Source organism: Ammospiza caudacuta, chromosome 6 (assembly GCF_027887145.1).
Source record: "Ammospiza caudacuta isolate bAmmCau1 chromosome 6, bAmmCau1.pri, whole genome shotgun sequence".
NCBI classification, from domain to species: domain Eukaryota; kingdom Metazoa; phylum Chordata; class Aves; order Passeriformes; family Passerellidae; genus Ammospiza; species Ammospiza caudacuta.
The window spans coordinates 17,144,285-17,166,695 of NC_080598.1; the positions used below are offsets into that span (position 1 = coordinate 17,144,285).

The 22,411-nt window shown below is 41.1% G+C and overlaps 1 protein-coding gene across 1 annotated transcript in view; it reads right to left on the reverse strand.

The window, feature by feature from the left end:
- The window catches only part of PIK3C2A (phosphatidylinositol-4-phosphate 3-kinase catalytic subunit type 2 alpha), a 50,401-nt gene extending 32,682 nt beyond the window's left edge, over nucleotides 1–17,719 (reverse strand). Inside the window, exons 1-2 of the mRNA XM_058806371.1 lie at nucleotides 17,634–17,719; nucleotides 5,177–6,351 (exon numbers count right to left, since the gene is read on the reverse strand). Coding sequence (XP_058662354.1) covers nucleotides 5,177–6,286 — 1,110 coding nt within the window. The 5' untranslated portion in view covers nucleotides 6,287–6,351; nucleotides 17,634–17,719. The remainder of the gene's footprint in view (nucleotides 1–5,176; nucleotides 6,352–17,633) is intronic.
- Between the last annotated feature and the right edge of the window lie 4,692 nt (nucleotides 17,720–22,411).

Genomic DNA, 22,411 nt, shown 5'->3' on the forward strand with positions numbered 1-22,411 from the left:
TGAGCTCTCAGCAGTGACCTCTTGCATTTGGATTTGGCTAAATTCAGCTGAACCACAGATTGGAAGAAAAACATATTTTTCCTCCAGTTCTGCAATTCAAATTCAGTGTAGTTCCAGAGAGAACCACTACTTATCACTGGTGCCCATGATTATCTCTTCCTACAAAGCAGGAAAATACAAGTTAAAGACTGGAAGGAAATAGTATTCAGAACATCAAACTTACAACTAACCCCACGGAATCAACTTACCACTATTTTAATTCTTATGCCAAATGCTCCCATCACCTCCCAAAACTGTAAACCACAATCTTTAAAATATCCAATCCAAAAAGCAACTACTGAAAGAGAGCTGCAGTTTCAAACAGCAAAATCTAATAAACTTAAAAAACCAAAACAACACAGAACTGCAGCAGGTTTTAAATCCATATCTGTTTTCTGATCCAATTCACAACACATCCATACAAAAGCTGGAGTGCAAAAAGCAGAGAAAAGTTGGAATAACCAGTGGAACTCAGCTGTCCATAGTATAACAGCCACCCATAGCCTGAAGGATTCCTGAAGCCAGATCCTCCCCGGAATCAGTTACATGACCAGTTACATCTTTCACCCAAAGATTTTATAATGCTTATAGAAACCTTTAATCCAACCACAAGGCCAGGAAAAAGCAGACTGCACTACAGTTTTTCTGAAAATCACTACAATTTATTCATATTTGAAGTAGTGATTAACTACTTAACTGGTATGTGGGTTATTTATTATTAGCCCAAGTAGTCAGCTAATTTCATTAGAGTGTATCAGACAATATAGTTAAATTAGACTCTCAGAAAAGGGGTCAAATCTGAGAGAACGACATACTGTCAGGTCTGTAAGCACTTTTTTCCCTTCAAATTAACTTCTTCAAGCAGTACAGCATAAACTTGGAAGAGATACAACCTATAATTGCCACCTGAATTGCACTTAAACCTAATTATTTCAGCTAAAATATTGGTTGCATGAGCACTGATCAGTCAAAAGGGCAAATTCTGTGTAATTGGGGATTAGCCATACCACAGGAGACAATTAGAACAGGAAGCTGCAAAGCCACAAAACTGAAATGAGCTGCAGGAGCATGCATAATACCTTAAATTTAAACAGGTTACTCTATTGTAACATCTCAGACAAGTTCTATCACATAAAAATACTGGGCAACCTCACAAGACCTGCTAACCTGTGCAATTGTATCTAGTAAACACATTCTCAAGCACTTGCACACCATCACCACCAAAAATCACAAGGAAAGAGGCAGGGAACATACCCGGGGAAAGGCAAACACCTCTGATGAAGGTTCATCACCTGCTGGCTGGCACTCAACACCAAACTCAGCCACTGCAAATCAAGAAGCTGCCTCTACAAATGTTAAATTCTATTTTAAAACTCTTTAAGGAATATTACAAATAGGATGAAAGCATTAAACAAGGAGCCCACTTAAATAAAGTCACACCAGTGATGAGACACCACTTCATGCCACTGTGTGACACTTCTGAATTCCTTACAGAAAAATTTGCAGGTTATTCTACTGTTAAATTCAAAGTTTGGGGAACTAACAAGGCATGTCAACACATGCAAGCTTAGCCAGGGTAAATAATAAATTCTAATCTAATGAGCAAATTAAAAACCAGATTTGGTTATCCATGGTTCACCTCAGGGTCACACTTGGCTAAGGAGAGAAACCTCATGTTATTACAAATATGTAATGATGGAAAAGACCTCCTAGTGGAAAACTAAGAACATCAAACACCTTATTTTTAGCTGAAGTTCAACATTAATTTTTCATCACTTTTGGGAAAATAATTTCAGGACAACAAGCTCTGACAAACTAAGAATTCTATTTAAACCCACTGGACTCAGATGGGTTTTGAGCAACAAGTAGAATTTTAATTTCTTTAACTTCCACTTGGGTCAATCTAGGAGGTGCAAAAGCTATCATCAGTCAAACAGGAAATAACTTGAAAGAAAGGACTTCAGGCCAAATGAGATAAATAGTTCATGTCAGCACAGGCTGCAAAAATAGAAGTGATCTGTAAATATAATTAATCTGAACAATGGCAAACAAACCCAAACCCCAATAAACTAACAACAGTCAAGTTAAATAAAATTCCATGAGTATACAAAGTCACAATACTCAGCAGCTCTGTGGAAAGCAAGAGAAAACAACACATGAAAGAGGACAAAATGATGCTTCTGCTTTCAGAAATGAGTGACAAACACTGAAGTATTTAAGGGGGAATACTAAATGTATAGTTACTTCAAATATGAATATATACATAAAATAGGCAATACAAAAATAGATACTTCATCAAAACAAAACAATCTATTGATTAAGGGGTTAAACAGACAGTCATAAGTTTTGATAGAATCAAAAAATATTTTTGATTGAATCAAAATACTAATATTTTTTTCTAAAGGTTCAATGAGACTGAGTTTTTCAGGAAGGATTTGGGGGGAATGATCCTGACACGGTTAAGATGTAAGACTTAAAAGTATACTTTGAAGAACCTATAAACCCAGGGTAAATGGGGTAAAATACAAGAGAACTGTAAAAAATAGAGGCCACATAACTCAGCTTTCTGTTATACTGAGTGGAAAATTATTTAAACTAGAAAATAAAGTAGAAGCACAGGATAGGCAAAAGAGATACTATCCAGGTTATATTTCAAAGATCTCTAATTGAGAGATTCATCTTTAAATCTATTTATTTTCTTCTTTAATAACTCAGCAGAAACAACCCTGATAACTCACAGTCCTGTATCAGCACCTACCTTCATAACACAGGCTAGAACTAGAGTGTCTGGAGGGGCACAAGTGGAAAGTAAATCTCAAACCTTCAATTGGGCATTCACTGCAGAAGTCTGCTACAAATTAAGAACTTGTTTGAAAAAGATGGTGACTTAAAAATTAATTGATGTTGTTGTGCTATCATAAATAAAAGAGTACCAAGCAGGATGGCCCTGCCTGTAATGAGGGTTTATTGCTGATGTACAAGGCACGTGGTATCCTGTGCTCTCACACAGAGAGCTAAAATTCTCATAAGTCATCTTCAAAAAAATAAAAAAGCAAAGAGAAGCTCTCACACAGAGCCTGCAGTGAAAGCTGACAGAAAGTCACCATCTCTTGTAACATGTTGAGGTAAATATCAAAATGATTCTTTCATCTTAAGTACCTGCTGTTCCATCCTGAAAGAAGAACATTTGCTAAGAGCTAGTTACAAATGTGCTCTGCTGAAAATCAGATGACTGACGAGGAGGAGCTGGAGCAGCCTTTAAATCAAAAGTGGCGGGAAGAAAAGACCACATGTGAAGGCAGAGCCTGAACTTCATTTATGAACCAGGAGTCAGTACATGACATGCAAATAGCAGGAGACTGGACCTTATCAACAGGACAGACCCTTTGAAATCCCACATTCTTGAAAAAGCCTGGAATGCATAAAGCCAGATTTCATTCAGCAACAGTCAAACACCACTTCCTACAGACACCACCTGAGAAGCACTGCTCCAGTGCAGCCCAGTTATTAGCCAGGAGTTAATTACAGCCAACCAACCAGCACTGACAGACTGACAAACACATCACCAGGTGACACAGCAAACTGAGAACAAACTGCTTGAGCCCAAATTTACATGCCTCTCCAAATACTACTAAATAACAGAGCTAAAGTATCACAGCTCAACAGCAAATGGAGAAAAAAAATTAAGTCAGACCCAAGAGCTGTACACATGGCACAAAACCAGAGATAAATGGATTTTTTGGGTTTCAGGGTGGTTTTTATTCCTTCTCCACTGGCCTTCTACTGAAGTTTTGCCAGAATACTGACACCTAACCCAGAAAAAACAGGAAACCCTTCAAATGAGGGGCCAAAAATTTCACTTCACTGGAAATTTAGACAGCTTTTTAGGCCACATCTAGTAAATATTCCTATTTCTGAGAAAAAACCTCCTCCAGTCTGGGGGTGGGGAGGGAAGATATAAGGAATTATTTGTAAAATATCCTTGAGTGATAACAGTTGGTTTTTCACAGCATGTCCCTAGCCTATTAAAAACACCTAGGAAAACAACACCTAAGATTTAAAACATCTGTAAACCTAAGTCTCCAAAGCAAACAAACAGTTTAATTCCTATTCTCTAACCAGTTCCTCCAAATACAATTTTTTTGGCCATTATCACACTTGCCAGGGTGCTGGCTTTTCCACTGAAAACTTCTCCACTTCTCTTTTAGTCCTCCAAAAAAAACCCCAATACCCAGAAGTATTCATTTCCACTTTCTAGTGAGCTGACTAATATTTTAAAACACAATGTGGGTATTTTTTTGTGGTGGAATTATCACAGAAAAAAAATATAGAAAAAGTTAAATAACCTACAGTTCTTTTACTGGACCTGGGAAAAAGTAGGATGTCCTAATGGTGTGTAATTAAGCAGGTGAGGCTGTGAGAGCATTGATCACCTGCTGCACAGCTTGCTTTTGACACAAACTGCATGTGCTCCATGTTCAAAGATGGAGTGCCATAACTAAAGCCCCTGTTGAGAGTTTGGTTTTGGATGTTTCAATAAAATGATCCTAGAGAATAATCTCTCAAACATCCTTTTGCCCTGCCTGATAAAAGTAACATCCCACAAAGATGGTTTGCCTTCTTCTAGAGCAGCACAGAGTTTCTGACACAACAGCCACTCCACCACCCAGCACAGTATAACCAAAAGTTCTGTCCAGCATTCCTACACAGAAGGAAAGTTTTCTACCCTGGTCTTGTAAAAAGCAAGATAAAACTTTCAGTGCTTAGCTCATCACCTTTTTATTTCACAGCATCATGTGAATTGCTCATAAAACTGAAATATTTATCAATATGATTTAGACACTTTATTGTGCTGAGTATTATTTCTATTTCTTACTGGAGTGTTGAGTTGAAAACCAGCAATTTTCCCAGTAAATATGGAAGGATTACACAAGGGCAAAGGTATTTTGGGAGATAATTCAGTAGTTATATTCAATTTTCTGAACAGCACTAATACATATGCCATAACATCACATTATTTGGTCACTGCTCAAGCCAAGTAATACACATAAAATAAATAACAGACCTTAAAGTGTCTTTAAATACTGTCATTAATCTTTACTGTTATACTGCAATTCCAAGATAGTGATTGACATACCTGTGATGTTTGGCCCTGTAACTTTGCAAGCTGAGTTGTTCTCATGTTTAAGGACTGACTCCTCGTGACTGTGGCTCCAGAAGATTTCCCATTCACCTTTCTCTCCAGGTGACAATTTAGTAACAGCTTTTCTTCCAACAGAACAGCATCCCACGGATCTTCAGCAGTCATACCTGAAGGCCTCTCTCCATCACCCTCCGCCGTGTTTAGAGTCTCCACAGTGTCCACTTTTGGTTTACTCAGAGGATCCAAATCCAGCCAGTCGAATTTACTGACATCCCCACAGCTCTCTGAGGCGGGCAGGTTGGACACTGCAGACTTTATGGAAGTCATTTCTAGGTCCGTGCTCGACTTCCCGTTCCTCAGGAACTCTGAAGTGCTTGCAATTTTGTCAAATACTTTTGCCATTTCTGGTGTGAGCACTGGAGGGTAGAAAGGTAGGCTTCCATGTGGGTGGAAATGTGTGGTAGCTGCCAGGGGGTAGGAAATGTATTGTGACTGTCTAGGAAGACCAAGATAAATAGGCTCTCTAGGGGGGTAGGACGACATACTTGGATGGAATCCATTCTGAAATACACCAGTCTGTTTTGTGTAAGAAGCTGAGGTGTAAATAGGAGGTAAAGTGCATGTCACAGGTGCTGGTATTCCAGGTGTCCACTGTCTCCTCTGACCCGTGGGCCCAAGATAAAATTGTGAAGACACAGATGGGCTCAAAATAGGACTTGCTGGTAATGTAGGTACTTTACTAGATTCAAAGTTGTCATCCAGCAGCAGTTTCTCTAGTTCAGCATGAGTAAGCTTCTCTATGTCAATGGTACTTAGTTTATCTTCCATGCTCTTGGCATCAGCCTCTGGAAACACCATGAGATCATGGTCCTGCTTGTTATGAGTCTGTGCTTTTTGTCTGGGGCTGCTCAAAGAATGAAAGGTTTGTTTATTACCAGCTACACCTCTCTCTTTCTGCATCTTGGCTAACGCCTCAGCTTCCATCTGCAGTGCCTCCTCTTTGTCCACATCTTTTGCCCTTGGGGCTGACAGAGAAGGTGAGGAGCGCTGTTTGAATCCATTGCTGCTGGATATCTGGGCCATGCCGCACGAGCAGGTGTCCATGTACAGCAGCAACACTTCCCTTGCACTGCCCGTCCACCCTTGGCTTCAGAGCGGATTCAGCAGACCTGGAAAGGAAAAGAAACATTAGAAACACATGCAACAAATCATACATAGACAACTACTGTCACACACCACCAGCTGACTGAGTTGCACGTGTCCCTCTGAAACCCAGGATGTAAAATTTTGAAGAGGCCAATTTTTGTTTATTTGAGGGGAGGGAGTATCAAACTTAAAAAGAAGCCACACAAATAAATACATGGTCACTGAATTATGCAAGACCCATTTATTTTTCTTACTCTGCCCACTGGTGCTAGTAAGCACTTGGCTGCTTTTTGCCCCACTAGACCCAAGGCACACAAGAGGCGCCCTCAGGTACGTAGCGGTTTCCAGACTTGAGCAATCACACAGGTGCAGCCTTGGGAGCAGAAGTCGTTCTAAAGACTACACAAATACAGCATTGATAAAGCACGTTATCAAGAGGACTTCCACCTTACTTCACCAGATTACAAACCAGACCTTTCAAACTGCTGTACCATGATTGTAATGGTCATAATGACACTGAAGGACCTCTCTTCCTTGGGAAAATGTTGTACTTTACCCTCTTAAAAATAATGCTTATGAAATGATATTTCTTGGACAAGCAAAAGAAGCTATTTAAGTACAGCTGCTCATTGACTAATCTCTTTAACAGCCCTTTACAGGAAGTGTCATTCACTACTAGGTAAGGAAAGAAACTCCTAAAGGTCACTTTTGCTTAAGGCCACCACCAAGAAAATGGTATTTTACATTTCTCCAGTTCCAGTCTTGTGTTTAGGACTATGATACAACTTCCCATATTCACCACAATCTCTATGCAGACTCTTTATTAAAATAATCTTGCAAGAGATTACCACAAGAACTGCATTATTTTTCAGCATTATTCCTACTTTATTCTGCAGCTTTTTGCACAAAGCAGGGTCTGAGCTCAGGATATAAGATGTCTTCCAGCAACAGCCAGTATGCACACTGAGCAGCAGGATAAAAATCAGGAATAATGAGTTTCTGCTAGGAAGGTTACATAATCAGCAATCCTCATTAAAACACAGTTTCACTGAACTAGATGAGCCTTGTAGATGGAAATCATTCTGGGTTTAAATCTTGCAACAATCTACAAATTAAGAATTTTCTGCAGCAAATAAGGCAGATAACTCAAAATCGTTTATGTTCTCTTTCAATTCACACCCATTAGAAGGGTTTGGATTTTAGACAGGGTTTTTTTTCCCCCTTCTTGAATCAAACCAGCGAGATGTGCTTCAAATAAAGTGACTGTATTTCTCTGGACTCCCCACACAGACAGCAAGATTCTTAGCAGATTTATAACAGATTCTTTAAATTCTTTAAGTCTGGCCAAGCTTTTGTTTTATCTACTTCATTTCAATGGCTTATAGTGTGAAGGACAGATATCTTTATAAGAGGTTCTATACATTTCAGCTCAGTCTGAAGACAAATCCAAGTGAAACACCTCACAAAGCAAATTTAAATCAGAAATGATGTTACAATTACCAAGACAAGATTTACACGAAAGAGGATGTCTTCAGAAAGACTGAAACAGTGACAGACTAACAGGATTATAAAACCCTGAAAACCACACAACTCAAGTCCTGGGGCAAAAAGTCTTAAGGAGGAGCTTTGGAAGTTACAGGTATGAATCAAGCCACACGATAATGATGTAAATATTCAGCACAGACAAAGTCTACAGAAAAAAATTGACACCACAGCCTCTTTCATTCAGTATTTGAAGCTGCAGTGTTTGACACCCATTAAAGCCATAAATACTGCCATTAGGAAGAAGTCTTGTCCTGTCTGCTGCCTCTCTCCAGAGCTCAGCATAAAACACAATCAGAAAATAAATTTTAAAACCCCAAAACTATTTTGCTGGCTTCCTTTATAAACAATGTAGGCCTCTGGTCCCATTAATGGCACAATTGTGGCCTTCAATGATTTAGTACACTCCTGTTAGCAGGACAATCGTACCAAAGCTTCTCCTGAAGATGTACTGAGTATTTTGTAGATGGTCTAAGCCTACAGGCACAGATAATATCCTAATGAGACATCTCATATACTTGACACCACCTTCTCAGACTGTCTAGAAACCTAAGCTGCTTTAATCTCTTCATTAACTTACAGCTGGTTTAAACTGCTATGTCAGATTTTAGATGCAAGAACACCCCGACTTACAAAGTCCTCTCAAGAATTCCAAGAAGCAGCAGCCTGAGGAAGTGCAGTTTGCAGTTTTCAGAGTGTTGCTGTTGCCTAAGGATTCTAAAGAGCAGCTGGGCTTTTTCCTGAACTTTATTAAAAAAAAAATAAAATAGAATCATACTTTCTGAGACTATTCAAACTGCTTGGGCTACAACTTACAGGATTATCAATCCATTCAGGGGCTGCTTGATAATTACAAGTGATTTTTTCTTTAGCAGATGGAAAAAAATTAATACAATTTTCAAAGTATTTATATAAAAACAACAGCCAGCTCTTAAAAGAAAAAAAAAAAGCCTTATTTGTCTGCTGAATGGCCTTGATCTCCATACCAGAAAGCAGTCTCCTGTTCACAAGGAGAGTCACTGTTCCACCAAGTCACAACTGCAGATAAACTCACATTCCTCAGCTCTGAGAAACACGGTGCACAGCTACCACAGCACCTTCATCCACAGCATCAGAGAACCCCAGCCATGCAGTAAATGCTTGTTTATCTCACAATTTCACATTGCAGGCAGTATTTCGGTCAGTATATGACAGCACACTTGCACTGACAAATCCAGCGACTTCCAGCACTCCAGATAGGTTATTGTTAGTGGTCATCTGAAATATTGAATTCCAGCCTTATTCTTTGTAAGACAGCCTCAACAGCATACATACACATAATGGTATTGCTGTATTTAAGTCCTGTCCTTGGGAAACTCCTAAAGTCAGTGTATAAATTTCCATCAAATTTCATAAGCAGATTGCAGGCTTTTTTCAAACAGTTCGACATAAAAAAGCTGATACAAAACATCTTATGAAATTGCAATAGTTTTGGCAAAACTTGATGCTGCACGCCAGTTCTAAGCAGTAAATTCATATAACACATCAGAAGAAAAGCTCCCTAGGCATAAGCATGACTAAAATACTGACAGACCTCCTTTTAAATAGCATTAGTTAACTTTTTCATGTAAGTTTAGCTTCACTTTGAACCTCTCACTTTGCAGCCATTTAAGTTCAAAGGCAGAGAGTGAGCAGAATTTAAACTTCTCCAACATTTACAAAGAGAAGGGCAAATTCAACAGGATCATCTATCAGCAGGGAACTCCTCAAACACTCAGAAAAATAAGTTTCAATTCAAATCCTGGAATCCTGAACCATTACTGACCAAGCTATAGGAACTCACCAGAAGTTTGCAACAACTGGAGGTCACTGAAGACCCAGAAGTGATCTTTACAGAGCTAGGAGTGCTCTTATCTGAACTGCTGCACACTATTTTAAGTAACAGTAATAATCAGTTTTCAGCTGTCAATCTGTTCACCTTCAAGAGCCCTCCTCTTGCCAAGCACTCTAAGAACGTGAGAAACATTTCATTTATTTTTAAAGGAAAGCCAAAGCCATTGAAGAGATTATAACAGAAATTCAGAAGTAATAAAACAATCCCTACACCACTTACTTGTCCTCTAACTTTGAAATTAAACAGACACATTCATATTTGGGTGAAGTTGCCACATTTCCACTGCTCTAGCAGAACATCACCTGTTTCCTTTAAAAGTGGGTCTAAAACCTCAGCTCTGAGCAAGGGTAATGTCTCTTGCAGTCAGGTTTCCCTAATTTGGGGCAGTATTTTCCTTCTCAACCAGCTGTGATCCCACAGGAGTCTGAAACCCCTTTGGCTCCAGTCTAGCAGGGTTTCTGCAAGAGCAACCCTTCCTTGGTAACAATTTTATATAAATGCATTTAGAGCCAAAAGTTATTCTGATCACTCAAGTACCTGTGCACTGCTATACAAGTTTGAGTACTGCACATCACTCATTCTTTCAAATGAATAAAATACTCTTTAAAAAAAATAAAATAGCAAGAAGGCATTAATACTCAAGAACCAAGAAACTGCAAGATGCCTGACCATCTCCTTCAGATCAAAGCATCTACATGGAATGGAAATGAATTTTAGATTTTCACTTAGTCTTAAATTAAAAAAAAAATTAATATATGCACTAGTCTAGCAAATACATAAAATGGAAGCATGAAGAAATTTCTTTCCAATAAGGAATTTATAGTTTTCTGGTAAGAAGCTTCAGGGAACCAATACAGGACATTACATCTCTACCAGGACAAAGACTCCCAAAATCAAAATTAGTTTCCTATCTTAACGAGCAAGGGATGACTTCAGCAGACATAAATCGTTTTACCTTAAGCAGAGGTAATCTCACCATCTGCTCATGTACATGTCACCATTCTTCTCTATTCCAGATGAGTTGCACAGCTTTCTTTCCAAAAGCACCCAAGGCTTGTAATACCCTATTTATAATTTGTTCTACGCAAGCACAGAATGTATTATTTGCTAATTTCTTGACAAGAAGTACTTTATAGCTATCAGAAATCAGTGCACATAAATTCCCTGGAGTCCAAGCACTAAATACAGAAGCAATGATAACAAGTCAGGCCATTTCCTGCATTCCTTATAAAGCAAGGCTCTGGCATACAGTAGCTAGTGCTTCCTCAAAACAAGTGCAATTTTCAAAGTAACTTTGAGGTTATTTTGCCATTAGAGAAACCAAAAATAAAAATACTTGAAGCATGTGCCTCACATTGGATCACAGCTAACTTAGGAATTAACAAATCTTGCCTGCATACCAGAGACAGTAGCAGTTTTATGGGAAATCAGGGACAACTTAACAAAATATGACAGCAGTAAAATACTGTGGAAAATATTAATCATCTGCAAAGGAATGCATAGCCAGACATTTGCCACAGCAGGAAAACTCCTTAGCAAAAAAAGAAACAAAAAAGTCACAGGAACTTTGATGTTAAGGAGCCCTCTCTGCCAGATGCATTCAGATTGCTACAAACTGAGAAAAAAAACTGAGCACATACTCATGGCATGACTTCTTGAAATAAAGCTGTTATTCTTTTAAAATAATGTTAGGTTTAAACTGAGGGTTTTCACAATAACAAACAGTTCTGAAAGGTCAGTGTGATAGAACTGTATAGCTTTAACACTATCTTTCCACTAAAAACTTAGTAGCTTCTCTAATTCAGTCATTTTATTACAATTAGCAGGTGCCTCCTTACAAATGAGATAAACAAAGTTAACCAGAAAATTGAATACATTTTGTTTCAGCTCATATCTACAGAACCTCCAAGGACAATTTCACTTGCTCAAACACAGTTGCAATTTTTAATTAGGCACAAACCCTGAACCAACACTAATTTCATTTGTTTTGCTCAAATAATTCAGATCATAAATACCTAAGCAGGAACTGCATCTCTTCACTCTGATTTTGAAATTTCATTTATGCCTAAAAAGTACAATTTCATCACAAAACCTTTGATCTCAAGGGATAGGCAAGAATAGGATGTTTCTAGCACTAGAACAGGAAGTCTCAGACTTAAGGTCTTTCAACATCAGCAACAAATCCCTTGAAAAATCCAACCTCAGCTGTTTCACTGCTTATAAAAATGTATGAACTACTGAAATCAATTTTCACCCAAGACACTGTGCAGAGGATCATTAGTAGATGTGGCACACTTTGTAGCTGCTGTTAAATTTGAATCTTCAGGTTTTGATCAATGTTTCAAGAGAGACAAAGCACGGCTGCATCTGTCATGATGCTGCAGGCAGATCCCCACAGATCATGTGTTTCCCATGGCCACACTCTTCCCTGCACTGGTCTGCACCACTGGCCACTGCAAGCTCAACCCTCAGTAGATGTGGGTGCATGCAGATTTGGTACAGCAGGTTTGAAAGCTTACTCAGCACATCTCTGCTATTATACTCCTCCCCTCAATTTCTGAACCTAACCAGCACTCCATTTCGGTCTGTTAAGAGATAGATGGGGGTCATAAAGGTAATTGAATTCCATGAAAGTTTCATAAAAACAAAAACCCTGACCCTGCCAAGAACACTGGGTGTCACAGCTCAAAGAAAACTGTAGCATGAGCTCATATAACTGGACTCTGCAGATTTATCACCAGGATAAACTTTACAAATGATTGAATCGTGGCAAGAAGTCCTTAAAGCCAATCAGAGGAAGACACAAATCAACAGGAAGCTTGGCATGGGTTTCATCAGCTGTAGAACTACTCACCAAACTTTGCATCTCTGTATTTCTCCCTATCCTGTTCTCAGCTCTCTAACAGCATCCTTCTATCCTGTTCCTGCCCAGTATTTTCGGGATGCAGGTACCAGAAAAGAGCAAGAATGAAACTGATGGCATCCCAGGCTGTCTCATTCCGATGCACTTGGCCAAGATAGTTTTTTCCATGCCTTACAGCCAAGCTTATTACCCTCATTGTTTGACAAAGGCTAGGAATTCAGTTCTGTTGCAATATTTCTCCTTACAGAATAATGCTTTCAATTCCACTTCTCCTGTTTCAAAAGTCTGCTTTTAAAACCTTTGCATTGGTTCCCTTGCTCTACAGACACCTAAGTGGTGCTTTTCTCCACGTCACCCTGACATACACAATCCCCCACCAATGCCACTTTTCAAAGGCTACTTGAAAACACTCAGGCAATACAAACTTTCACACAGAATCAACATTAGCTGCTGGCTTTTTCCTATTCTTTAAACGAGGTCACTGTCCCAAATATTTTGATTCCCCAGCTGAATAACTGGTGCAGTAATTCCTGACTTGCAAAGTAATTTTATTCTGGAATATCACTTTCATGGAACAATTAAGGCTGGAAGGGACCTTAGTTATTCATGCAGTGTGGGGCCTGACCCTAGTAGAGCATTACAAATTACCTGGAGCATGTAGATAAACTAGTACTTGCATTAATCCTGATTCCAGTGGTACTAAACAGAAGACAGACAACATTTTAAACTACATATCACATTTTATCAAAACCATAGAAAGTGTCTAGTGTAGGTAGAACAGAGAAAGAGGAAAGAAACACCTGTGCTGTCTGCTTCAATTACCACAACAGAGATCCCCAAACACTTTCTATATAGTTCTACAATATTTTGCAGCATAGAGAGAGGACAATGCTAAAATCTCAATTTTTCCTAAATTATGTGCCTGAAGTAAGCCCTGCAGACATCCTCCTATATCACAAAACACTGAAAACACAGCGAAGTGCAGGAGGCTCATGATGCAAGGCACAGAGGCTGTTAGCACAGGGAGATGAAAACAACCCTCCCCCACAGAGATCCTATTTTACTCACTGTGCAGCAGTGCACAACACACACCTTCAACAAAACATCATCAAAAACATCCATGGGGAGGAAACACTGACACCTCAGCTGTGCCCACACTTAACTCTGTATCACTGTATTAGTATCACCCTACCAGCCTAGCCTAATGCAATTCTGCTGCAGTAGCCAAATTATTTCCATCACTTGCTTCAGCAGCTGAGTTTCCCCTCAGGCAGGAAACTTGCACAGTTTCAGATATAACCAGCAGATGCTTCTTAGTCACACACCTCATATTCACAGGAGATTGAGCAGAATTGCTGATTACTAATTGACAGAAAAAATGCACAATTCACGTGTACCTCGGGGCTTTATCCATTAGAAAATACTAAATGCTTATCACATGTATTGATTCAACAATTACAGGGTTTGTTTGGGTTTGGTTTTTGTACAGTACACAGGTAGAGAACTGAACAGGGTGGCTACACTCAGACCAAAGGTTCATCTCATCCTTATCTTGTCTCTAAAGGTGGCTTTGGAAATGCAAATGGAAAAAGCTAAACCAACATAAACACTTCCTCAATACCCTTCTAGCGTCCACTAATTTGGCACTCAAGTACTTCCTGAATCCTGAGGGAACTTCTCTAAGATGAAAAAGTTCATCAAGAGTCCTCATCAGGAATTTGTTCAGGTGGATGCTGAACTCAGGTAAACTTCCAGCTCTCACCTTATAACACCACACTCTGCTCCTCTGCTGTGACTACATCCTAAGCAGAAGATCAGATCAGTTATTGATGACCTGTTCTTGATCAGTCTTTACAAACATCAACTACAACCTCAGTTATTTCCTCTGGGTCACCATGCACTAAACAACCTCCAGATCTGAACTAGTGACATTCCCTTAGCACAAACAGCACAAGCTCCTCACACTCTACACACTGCAAGCTGTGGCTGGGTTTTGTAAGTGATGTTTTGTTTGTAACTTCAAATTACAAGTTCCATGAAACATGCAGACATACCTTCTCCCTCCCAGTTCCATTTCTTCCCTCTGAAGTGACCATCACTTGAACAGCTTAACCTAAGGAAACACTTTCAGGCTGCATTTCTACAAAGTTACAGATTGAAGTAAAGCTTCTCATAACTTGTTTTATGTGAGCATTGACGAAATTTCATTCTAAAATTTTTATAGCTTAAGTGAGGTTTATCATTACTGGCACACCGAAAGATTTCCTTCTTCCCTTCCCTGTCCAGTCTGGAAACAGCTTCACCATTCTTCTCACAAAGTTACATCACACCAACCTCCTCACCTACAAAGGAGCTGGATGATGCTGTATTAGATGACTAATTTTATTGATGATAAAGACTGAACCCTGGTTCTGGCAATTAATTACACATCCACATGTTTTACTTAAAATAGAACGATATGTTTACACAGTTACACATCCATAAAGCAAACAACTTACATTTGTGCAATACTCTCTCATTTTTAAACTTGTTGTATTATCCTGAAAACAAATAAACACCAACAAATAATTTCTGTACTGACTGCAGGCACTAAAAGGCAATACTTCTAAAACAAAAAAACTGGAAGATCTTTACCTGAATGTCTTTAAGATTGATGTTATATTTTATCTATTTTAGTCATGTCAGTGTTGGACTTCAACTGTTCTACCCACCAATGTTACTTCACTGCAACTTTTGAAGCTCCCACAAGGCAGCCTTAAGATTGTTCAAGAGTTTAAAAGACAAAAAACATGCAATCCTGCTTTAATAAAATTCAAATCTAGCATTCATTTTTCTAAATAACCCCATACCGTCTGGTTTTGGTCCCACATCAAAGCCTAAGACAACAACAAAAAAAAAGCCTTCCAAAACATCACCTCAGCATTTTTATTCCTTAAACAACTTTTAATCCAAATGTCTTCAGCTAGGCAGCAAATACAACTGCAACACTGAGTAAGAAATACCACCAGCTTCAATTTCATTTGAGAAGCATGAAACAAAGGAACACAGAATCAGTATTTTTTTTTTACTTGACATTTTGAAATGCATCATTCTCCATTTAAGGCGTTCAATTTTCTTTGTTAGTACACAGAGAGCAACTCAAATCAGATAAAAATCACTAAACCATCAATTTCCATACAATGATTATATGTCCTCATGAACCTTTGAGCTCTCAGAGATGGCAGCAATAACCCACAGGAAAGAGGAACCTCAAGTACATAAATCAGGGTTACTAATGCACTGTAATTAAGACAAATCTATTTTATTAAATCAATCAAAATATTAAATATTTCCAGAGATCTTTGTGTTTTTCATAAACAAGCATCTCTAAAAGACGTAAAATAATATTCAAATACAGCACACCATTTAAGAAGATGAGACTCTAAACAACCTACTGCTTGTCTGGTTTGTGATCCTCTCCCCAAAAGGTCATTTAACTTCCAGTGTTTGAAATTTCTGCCTGTGTTCTCTCCCTCTGCCTTTATCTTCTATGCAGCTTTCTTTCACTGTCCCCTTATTCTTACCGGTTTTGCTCCAACTTGCTTTCACAAAAGAACAAACACAACCCTAAAAACCAAACAGAACTTGGTGGGAATTATAATCCCTTTCTCCTTCTCCCACATATGTGCCAAGTGAGGCCAATTTAAGCAACTTCTCTTCCTCCCAGATGCATAAAGTCTTTTACAGGCCCACTCTCAGTGTTGGGAAAATGAAGCACACAACTGCCTTCAAAGCCAACAAAGCCATATAAAAAATACTTTTGTCTGATTTCATTTCCCCTGCCCCATTTCTGCTTCCCCTTTGGATTCTTCATAAATCATCCATCACTACTACTCCTGAACACAGCTTATATTCAAAGCAAGTATTGCACAACATCTTGTACAAACATCAGACATTTTTTCTTACATTTTCAGTTCCCTTTGGGAAGAGATCCGCATTAAACATGCAATGTTATCGGTTAAAACCTCTGCATCTTTCCTCTAGCCCAAATCAGTTTAACTGTGCTATGCTCTAGTTTCAGGCTTGTCGTAAGTAATACAATGAGTAGAAAGACCATCAGAATAATCTCCTTTTCTTCCAAATGCTTTTAACTGCATCTTGCTACCACATCCTTCCCCCAACAACAGCATAGCTGAAGTGGGAGGTTACTTGTGCTAACAAAAGTACAGGAATACCTTTTTTATTGTGTTGATACAGAATAATAAACTAGAGCGAGCCAAGAACAGCAAGGTGCTCACAAACTTCCGTGTATCACTAGAAATATCGGCAAAGCTCCGGGAGGAAACAGCAGAGCTGTTTAGGGATCAGCTTTGTAAACATCCAACTTTTCTGGAACCGCAGCCACGCACCAACCCGGGCCGAGCCAACCAGGTGATGAACACAAAGGAGACCTAAACCTGCTGGGTGTCTGCAGCGACCGCCAAGGTGTCCCCTACCCGGGCACTTCCCGAGCTCCCCGCTCCGCGCCGGTGACAGCTGCCCGCCGCCCGGAGACTTCAGCCCCGGGTCCAAACAGCACCTCGGGCACCTGCGGAGCGCGGGCAGCGGCTGCGGACGGTCCGCGCCCCGAGCGGCACCGCTCCAGCGCTCCAGACGCGCAGCTCCCGGCTGGAAGCGCTTCCCGCAGGCGGTGCCGCCGCCGCCCGGCTCGGGGAGCCCGCAGAGCCGCGGGACGGGACGGGACGGGACGGGACGGGACGGGACGGGACGGGACGGGACGGGACGGGACGGGCCGTGCGGACAGCGCTGTCCCGGGCCCGGGCCCGCCGCTCGCAGGTGCCGCCCGGCAGCGCGGGCAGCACCGGGGCCGCGCCAGGGCCGCGCCGGCGGCAGCAGCAGCGCCCGGAGGCCGAGGGTCGCGGAGACCCCCGGGAGGGGCGGGCGAAGCGGGGCACGGCGGGGAGGGCAGCGAGCGGCCCCGGCAGGGCGGGGCCGGGACGGCGCGGGGCCCGCAGCTCAGCCCGACCCCCGGGGCTCCCCGCGCCTACCTCGGCCATTTCCCCTCGTCCCTGCTGCTCCCGGCGGGAGCGCTCCAGGCTGCGGGCAGCTCCCCCCGCTCCGCCGCGCTGCGCTCACTTCCGCCCGGCCGCGTGGGGCGGAGCGGGGCGGGGCGGGCGCCGCGCCGGGCCCGGCCCCGGGGCCGCCTCACCTGAGCCCGCAGCGCCGCCGCGGCCCGGCCCGCGCAGGGAGCCCGTCCCGCCGGGGCGGCCGTGGGGGGGCCGCGGGGCCGGGTGGCGCTGGGGTGACTCTCCGTCATTTCCTCCCCTTATCGGCCGATCTTCCCAAGAATGCTCGGCATGACTGGGAACTTGCCCAACGCACCAGAAGCGGCCGTCGGGGGGGCTGGAGCCGCGCCGCGGACACAATGGACTTCCTCGGCCGCCGGCAGCGGGGGAAGGGCCGGGGCCGAGCCGTGACGCTGGGGAAGCCGGGGAGCCCCCAGCACAGGGATGAACCTCCAGCGCTTGCCGGCGGACGACCCCGGTGGTTTGGAACCACACGGAATTTTGCTTAACTAACTTCAGAAAATACTGGGCCGGCAAGGGCAGATTCCTGTTGTCAACTCCAACCTTCCTGACATACCAAGACGTTTCAGAAACAGCAAATATTTTGGTTTGACCTTCACAATAGCTTCAAAAGAAAGAAATGCTTTGGTTATGCCCTAAAGTATTGCATGTGGGATTTCATACAAAGTTTAGACAATGGGCCTTTCATAAGATCACATTAAAAGCTGTCATGGACATTTAAACATAGCAGTATTATTTTTAATGTAGATGTAAAAGAATTCCAGAGGGAATAACTTTATATTCCATCCACTCAAGGATTACTTAAAATAAGAGAAGTATTCCGTTTATGCCTATTGGTACTTTATTCTGCACTTTTAGCACACTGAAATTCCAAAAAGTACAGAACACTTAATGAAGCATAGAAGACACATGAAGACACATCAGTTTAGATGCTACAATATAAATGAACAATCAAAAATTAGTCAGGAATACATTGCTGGCAGTCACGTTTTTACTGTGGATATATATAACCAGCATTTTAGCATCTTGGCATTTTCTATTGGATAGATCTTGACTTTACACCATTAAGGTCAATGAAATCCCTTGCAGGTGATTTCAACAGGAGCAAAATGGGATTTGGAAGACTGACACAAAATGTGTTCCTGGAGAATCATCACAGACATGACTCTAATTACACAGATTTTAAAAAATTACCAGAGCTCTTACTACCCTTGTGGTCTCAGCCATCAGGAATTTTTCAGGCTGACAGTTATTAGGAGTAGAAATCAATCCTTTCTAATGCTATTCCAGTTTTGACAATCAATAAGCAAATTCAGCTCCAATTTTGAACACTGAATGGGGCATCAGTAGAAGAAATTACTCAAAAAAAGAAAGCTCAAGGTTCCTTTCCAGATGGTCTATCCAAATCCACCTTCTTTTCAGATTGCATTTCACACTTTTTGTCCTGGCAGTCGTGTCTCCTGGCCACCTCCTCTGCTGGGCTCTGTGCTGATCCTGGCCAGGAGAGCGCTGTACTTGGAGCAATTGTGATTACACACATAAATGATGCTTTACAGAGGCACAATGTCCTTCTGCTGGATCCTGCTGCAAACCAGTTCCATGCTGTTTGTGCTGCTTTCCCCTTCACACACAAGTCACATTAAACTGCTCCCAATTGCACCTGTGACTCACTGGCCACAGGGTTTAGTCCTGGGATAACCATTTGGCGGTGTTTCATCCATTGCTAAGTAAAGGAGCATTAACCTGCTTAGTCTGAACAAAAGGCAGTTGCCACACCCAACAGTTTCAACAGGATCATGTTGGAATGAGATATCTTCAAGGTCCCTTCCAACCTAAGCCATTTTATGATTCCATGATCATGGCTATTTGATTGACCAACATCCACCATGTTATTACATAATATGTGACAGTAGGTCAAATATGAATCTTACTAGTTGAGATAGGAAAGATGACTTGGTTCATTCCATGGATCAGTGAAGAATTTTAGACTATTATCAAGCCTGTCTATCAGTGTCAGTGTAAGAACTGTCTGTACCTTTACTTGGAAATTATTTCCTTCTTGTCAAAAAATTTTCTTGCTATTCCACATTTTAAAAAAAATAATTTAAGCCCATCCTTTTTAGCACTATTTCATTTTTGAAAGGTATTCTGAAGGTACTTCATGTTGAATAGGCACTGATTTCATATTATCACACTGAATACAAGCTGAGTGTGCTATTCCTTCCTTTGCTTTCCCAGAGTCATAGAATTTTTACAGTTGGAAAGTACTTCCAAGATCACTGAGCCCAACCTTTGACCAAACACTGTGCTGTCACCCAGACCGTGGCACTCAGTGCCATGGCCAGGCATGGCACTTTAACACCTCCAGGGATGGTGATTCCATCACCTCTCTGGGCACTCCCTTCCAGTGTCTGACAACACTTTCAGTGAAGAAATTATTCCTGATGCCCAGCCTGAACTTCTCCTGGCACAACTCCAGGCCATTTCTTCTTGTCCTGTTGCTGAGAGAAGAGACCCACCCTCACCTGGCTACAACCTCCTTTCAGCATTGTAGAAGCAATAATGTGTCCCCTGAGCCTCCTTTTCTCCAGGTTAAACAACCCCACTCCCTCAGCTGTTCCCCAGACCCTTCACCAACTTCCTCACCCTTCTCTGGACTAGCTGCAGCACCTCAATGTCCTTCCTGAACTGAGGGGCTCAGAACTGGACACAGGATTCAAGGTGCCAACTCACCTGTGTGAGCTCCAGGGGGACAATCACTGTCCTAGTCCTGCTGGCCACACTATTTGTGATACAGGCCAGCACTTGGCACTGCAGAGCAACTCCAAGCACTTTTGCCTCCGCTTTCATTGTTTTTCAGCAACATCCACATTATCCAATGCCAATTATCAGGTGCACTCTGGAAGTGGTACCAGCCAGTTTTAGAAACAGCATTTGTATGTCAAATGCCACACAGCCTCTCCACAGCTGGGCAGCCACAGGAGCTGTCCTTCAAGAAAGACAACTGGTTGGCCTTGGAAGCTCAGCTTCCAGGCAAAGTGACACTGTTCCCTAGAGAGCTGAGTCAAGCAGGGAACAATGGCATAGCCTGCAGACCTGCTTAGGAACGGATGATGACAAGTTAGCCCTTCCCACATGCAGAAGTGACGCCAGCTTTAAAGTATTCCTCATACAGGAAGTTCCTAACGTGCCCATGTGAAAGCACTGCCCAAGGTGAGTGTCTCAGCAGCCTCACTGCCTTGTTCCTGTGTGCCCTCTCTGTGATACACACACCAAATGCCACAGTTGCCCTGATGGTTTTCAGGAGATAAAACTATGATAAAAACAATGATATTTTCACTTGGTAAAACTATGTCATGTAAAAAACACTACAATTTATTAAATAACATTTTAATGACAATTTAAATTGCATACCACAGATAGAATAAATGAGTAAATTTGGTTACATGTTTGGACAGAGTAAGTGCTGTGCTTGCTATGGTGATAGTCAAACATCCCAAAAGAACTGACACACAGCATATGCAAAGACCAAATCAGCTTGCGTAACTAACAATATTGACACTGGTATTAACTGGAAATATGACAAACTGTCACTGGTCGATGCTTTTTAAAACAATATCTAGGCTACAAGGAAGCCTGAAATATACCGAGATCAAAAGGACGCCTACACATAACAAAGCTTAACAAATGTGTTGCGGTGACTATAACACATGGGAAGTAAAAAACAAAACAAAACCAAAACACACAAAACCCAAAAAACCAAACACCCTCATAAAAAAAAACAAAACAAAACAACAAAGTAAAAACAATCACTTTAAAGCCAAAATGTCCTTAATTTTCTTCTCAACATAAAATGCATTTATGTGCCCCCCAAATTTAACAGGTGAGTGCCTTGAGCTACTGGAAATGCTGCTTGCCTTTAACTAACTGGAAGGAATAAACTTGATGTCTATTGTTAGAGTGTCCTTTCTGTAAATGACAAATTGTTAGTAGGAGCATAGGGATTATTTAAAGGACAAATGTGCTTCCTGTGACAATAGGAAGACAGAGCATATCCTACCAAGGACAAAGACCTCTTCACAGAATCCATGCCATGTACCAGAACATGGTAAAAACCCCACACCCACTTTGTGCAGTGTGCAAATTCCCGGGATTTTCTTCACTGGGGTGTGGACTGCAACACAAAGTTTGCATTTGAAAGTAGACCAGCTCAGACTATGCAGGAAAAGAAAATCATGCAACTACATCTACAACTTCAGTATGAGGCTGCTCTTAGCATAGCTGCTAGATTCAGTGATGTTTGAATTAAAGACAGAACAACTTTTATCTTGTTATATTTATATTTATCTTGTTATACTTTCTTAAATAAATCATGTTAAATATGCTGAGAAACTAAGCCTAACCAGACTAAACACTAAAAATCTACCAATCCTCAGCTAGTCAAGACACTGATAGCCTCAAGGTGACCTCTATATATTTAAAGGCAACAAGTTTTAAGAGCTAATTTTGGAACAACTGGTAATTTGTATCAAAATTGCAGCCAGGGATTTTTTAGTATCTATAAACCTTTTTTTTCTCTGAAGACCAGCAGAGGGAGACAGGTTCTGTTTTACTCTGCAAGAAAACTGAAGATTGTATTACTTCAAAAATTACACCTTCTGAAAATTCACTATCATTTCCTCTCTTAGGCTTGTAATGCCTTTTCTTGGTTATTTTGAACTCTATTATTAATACTCACT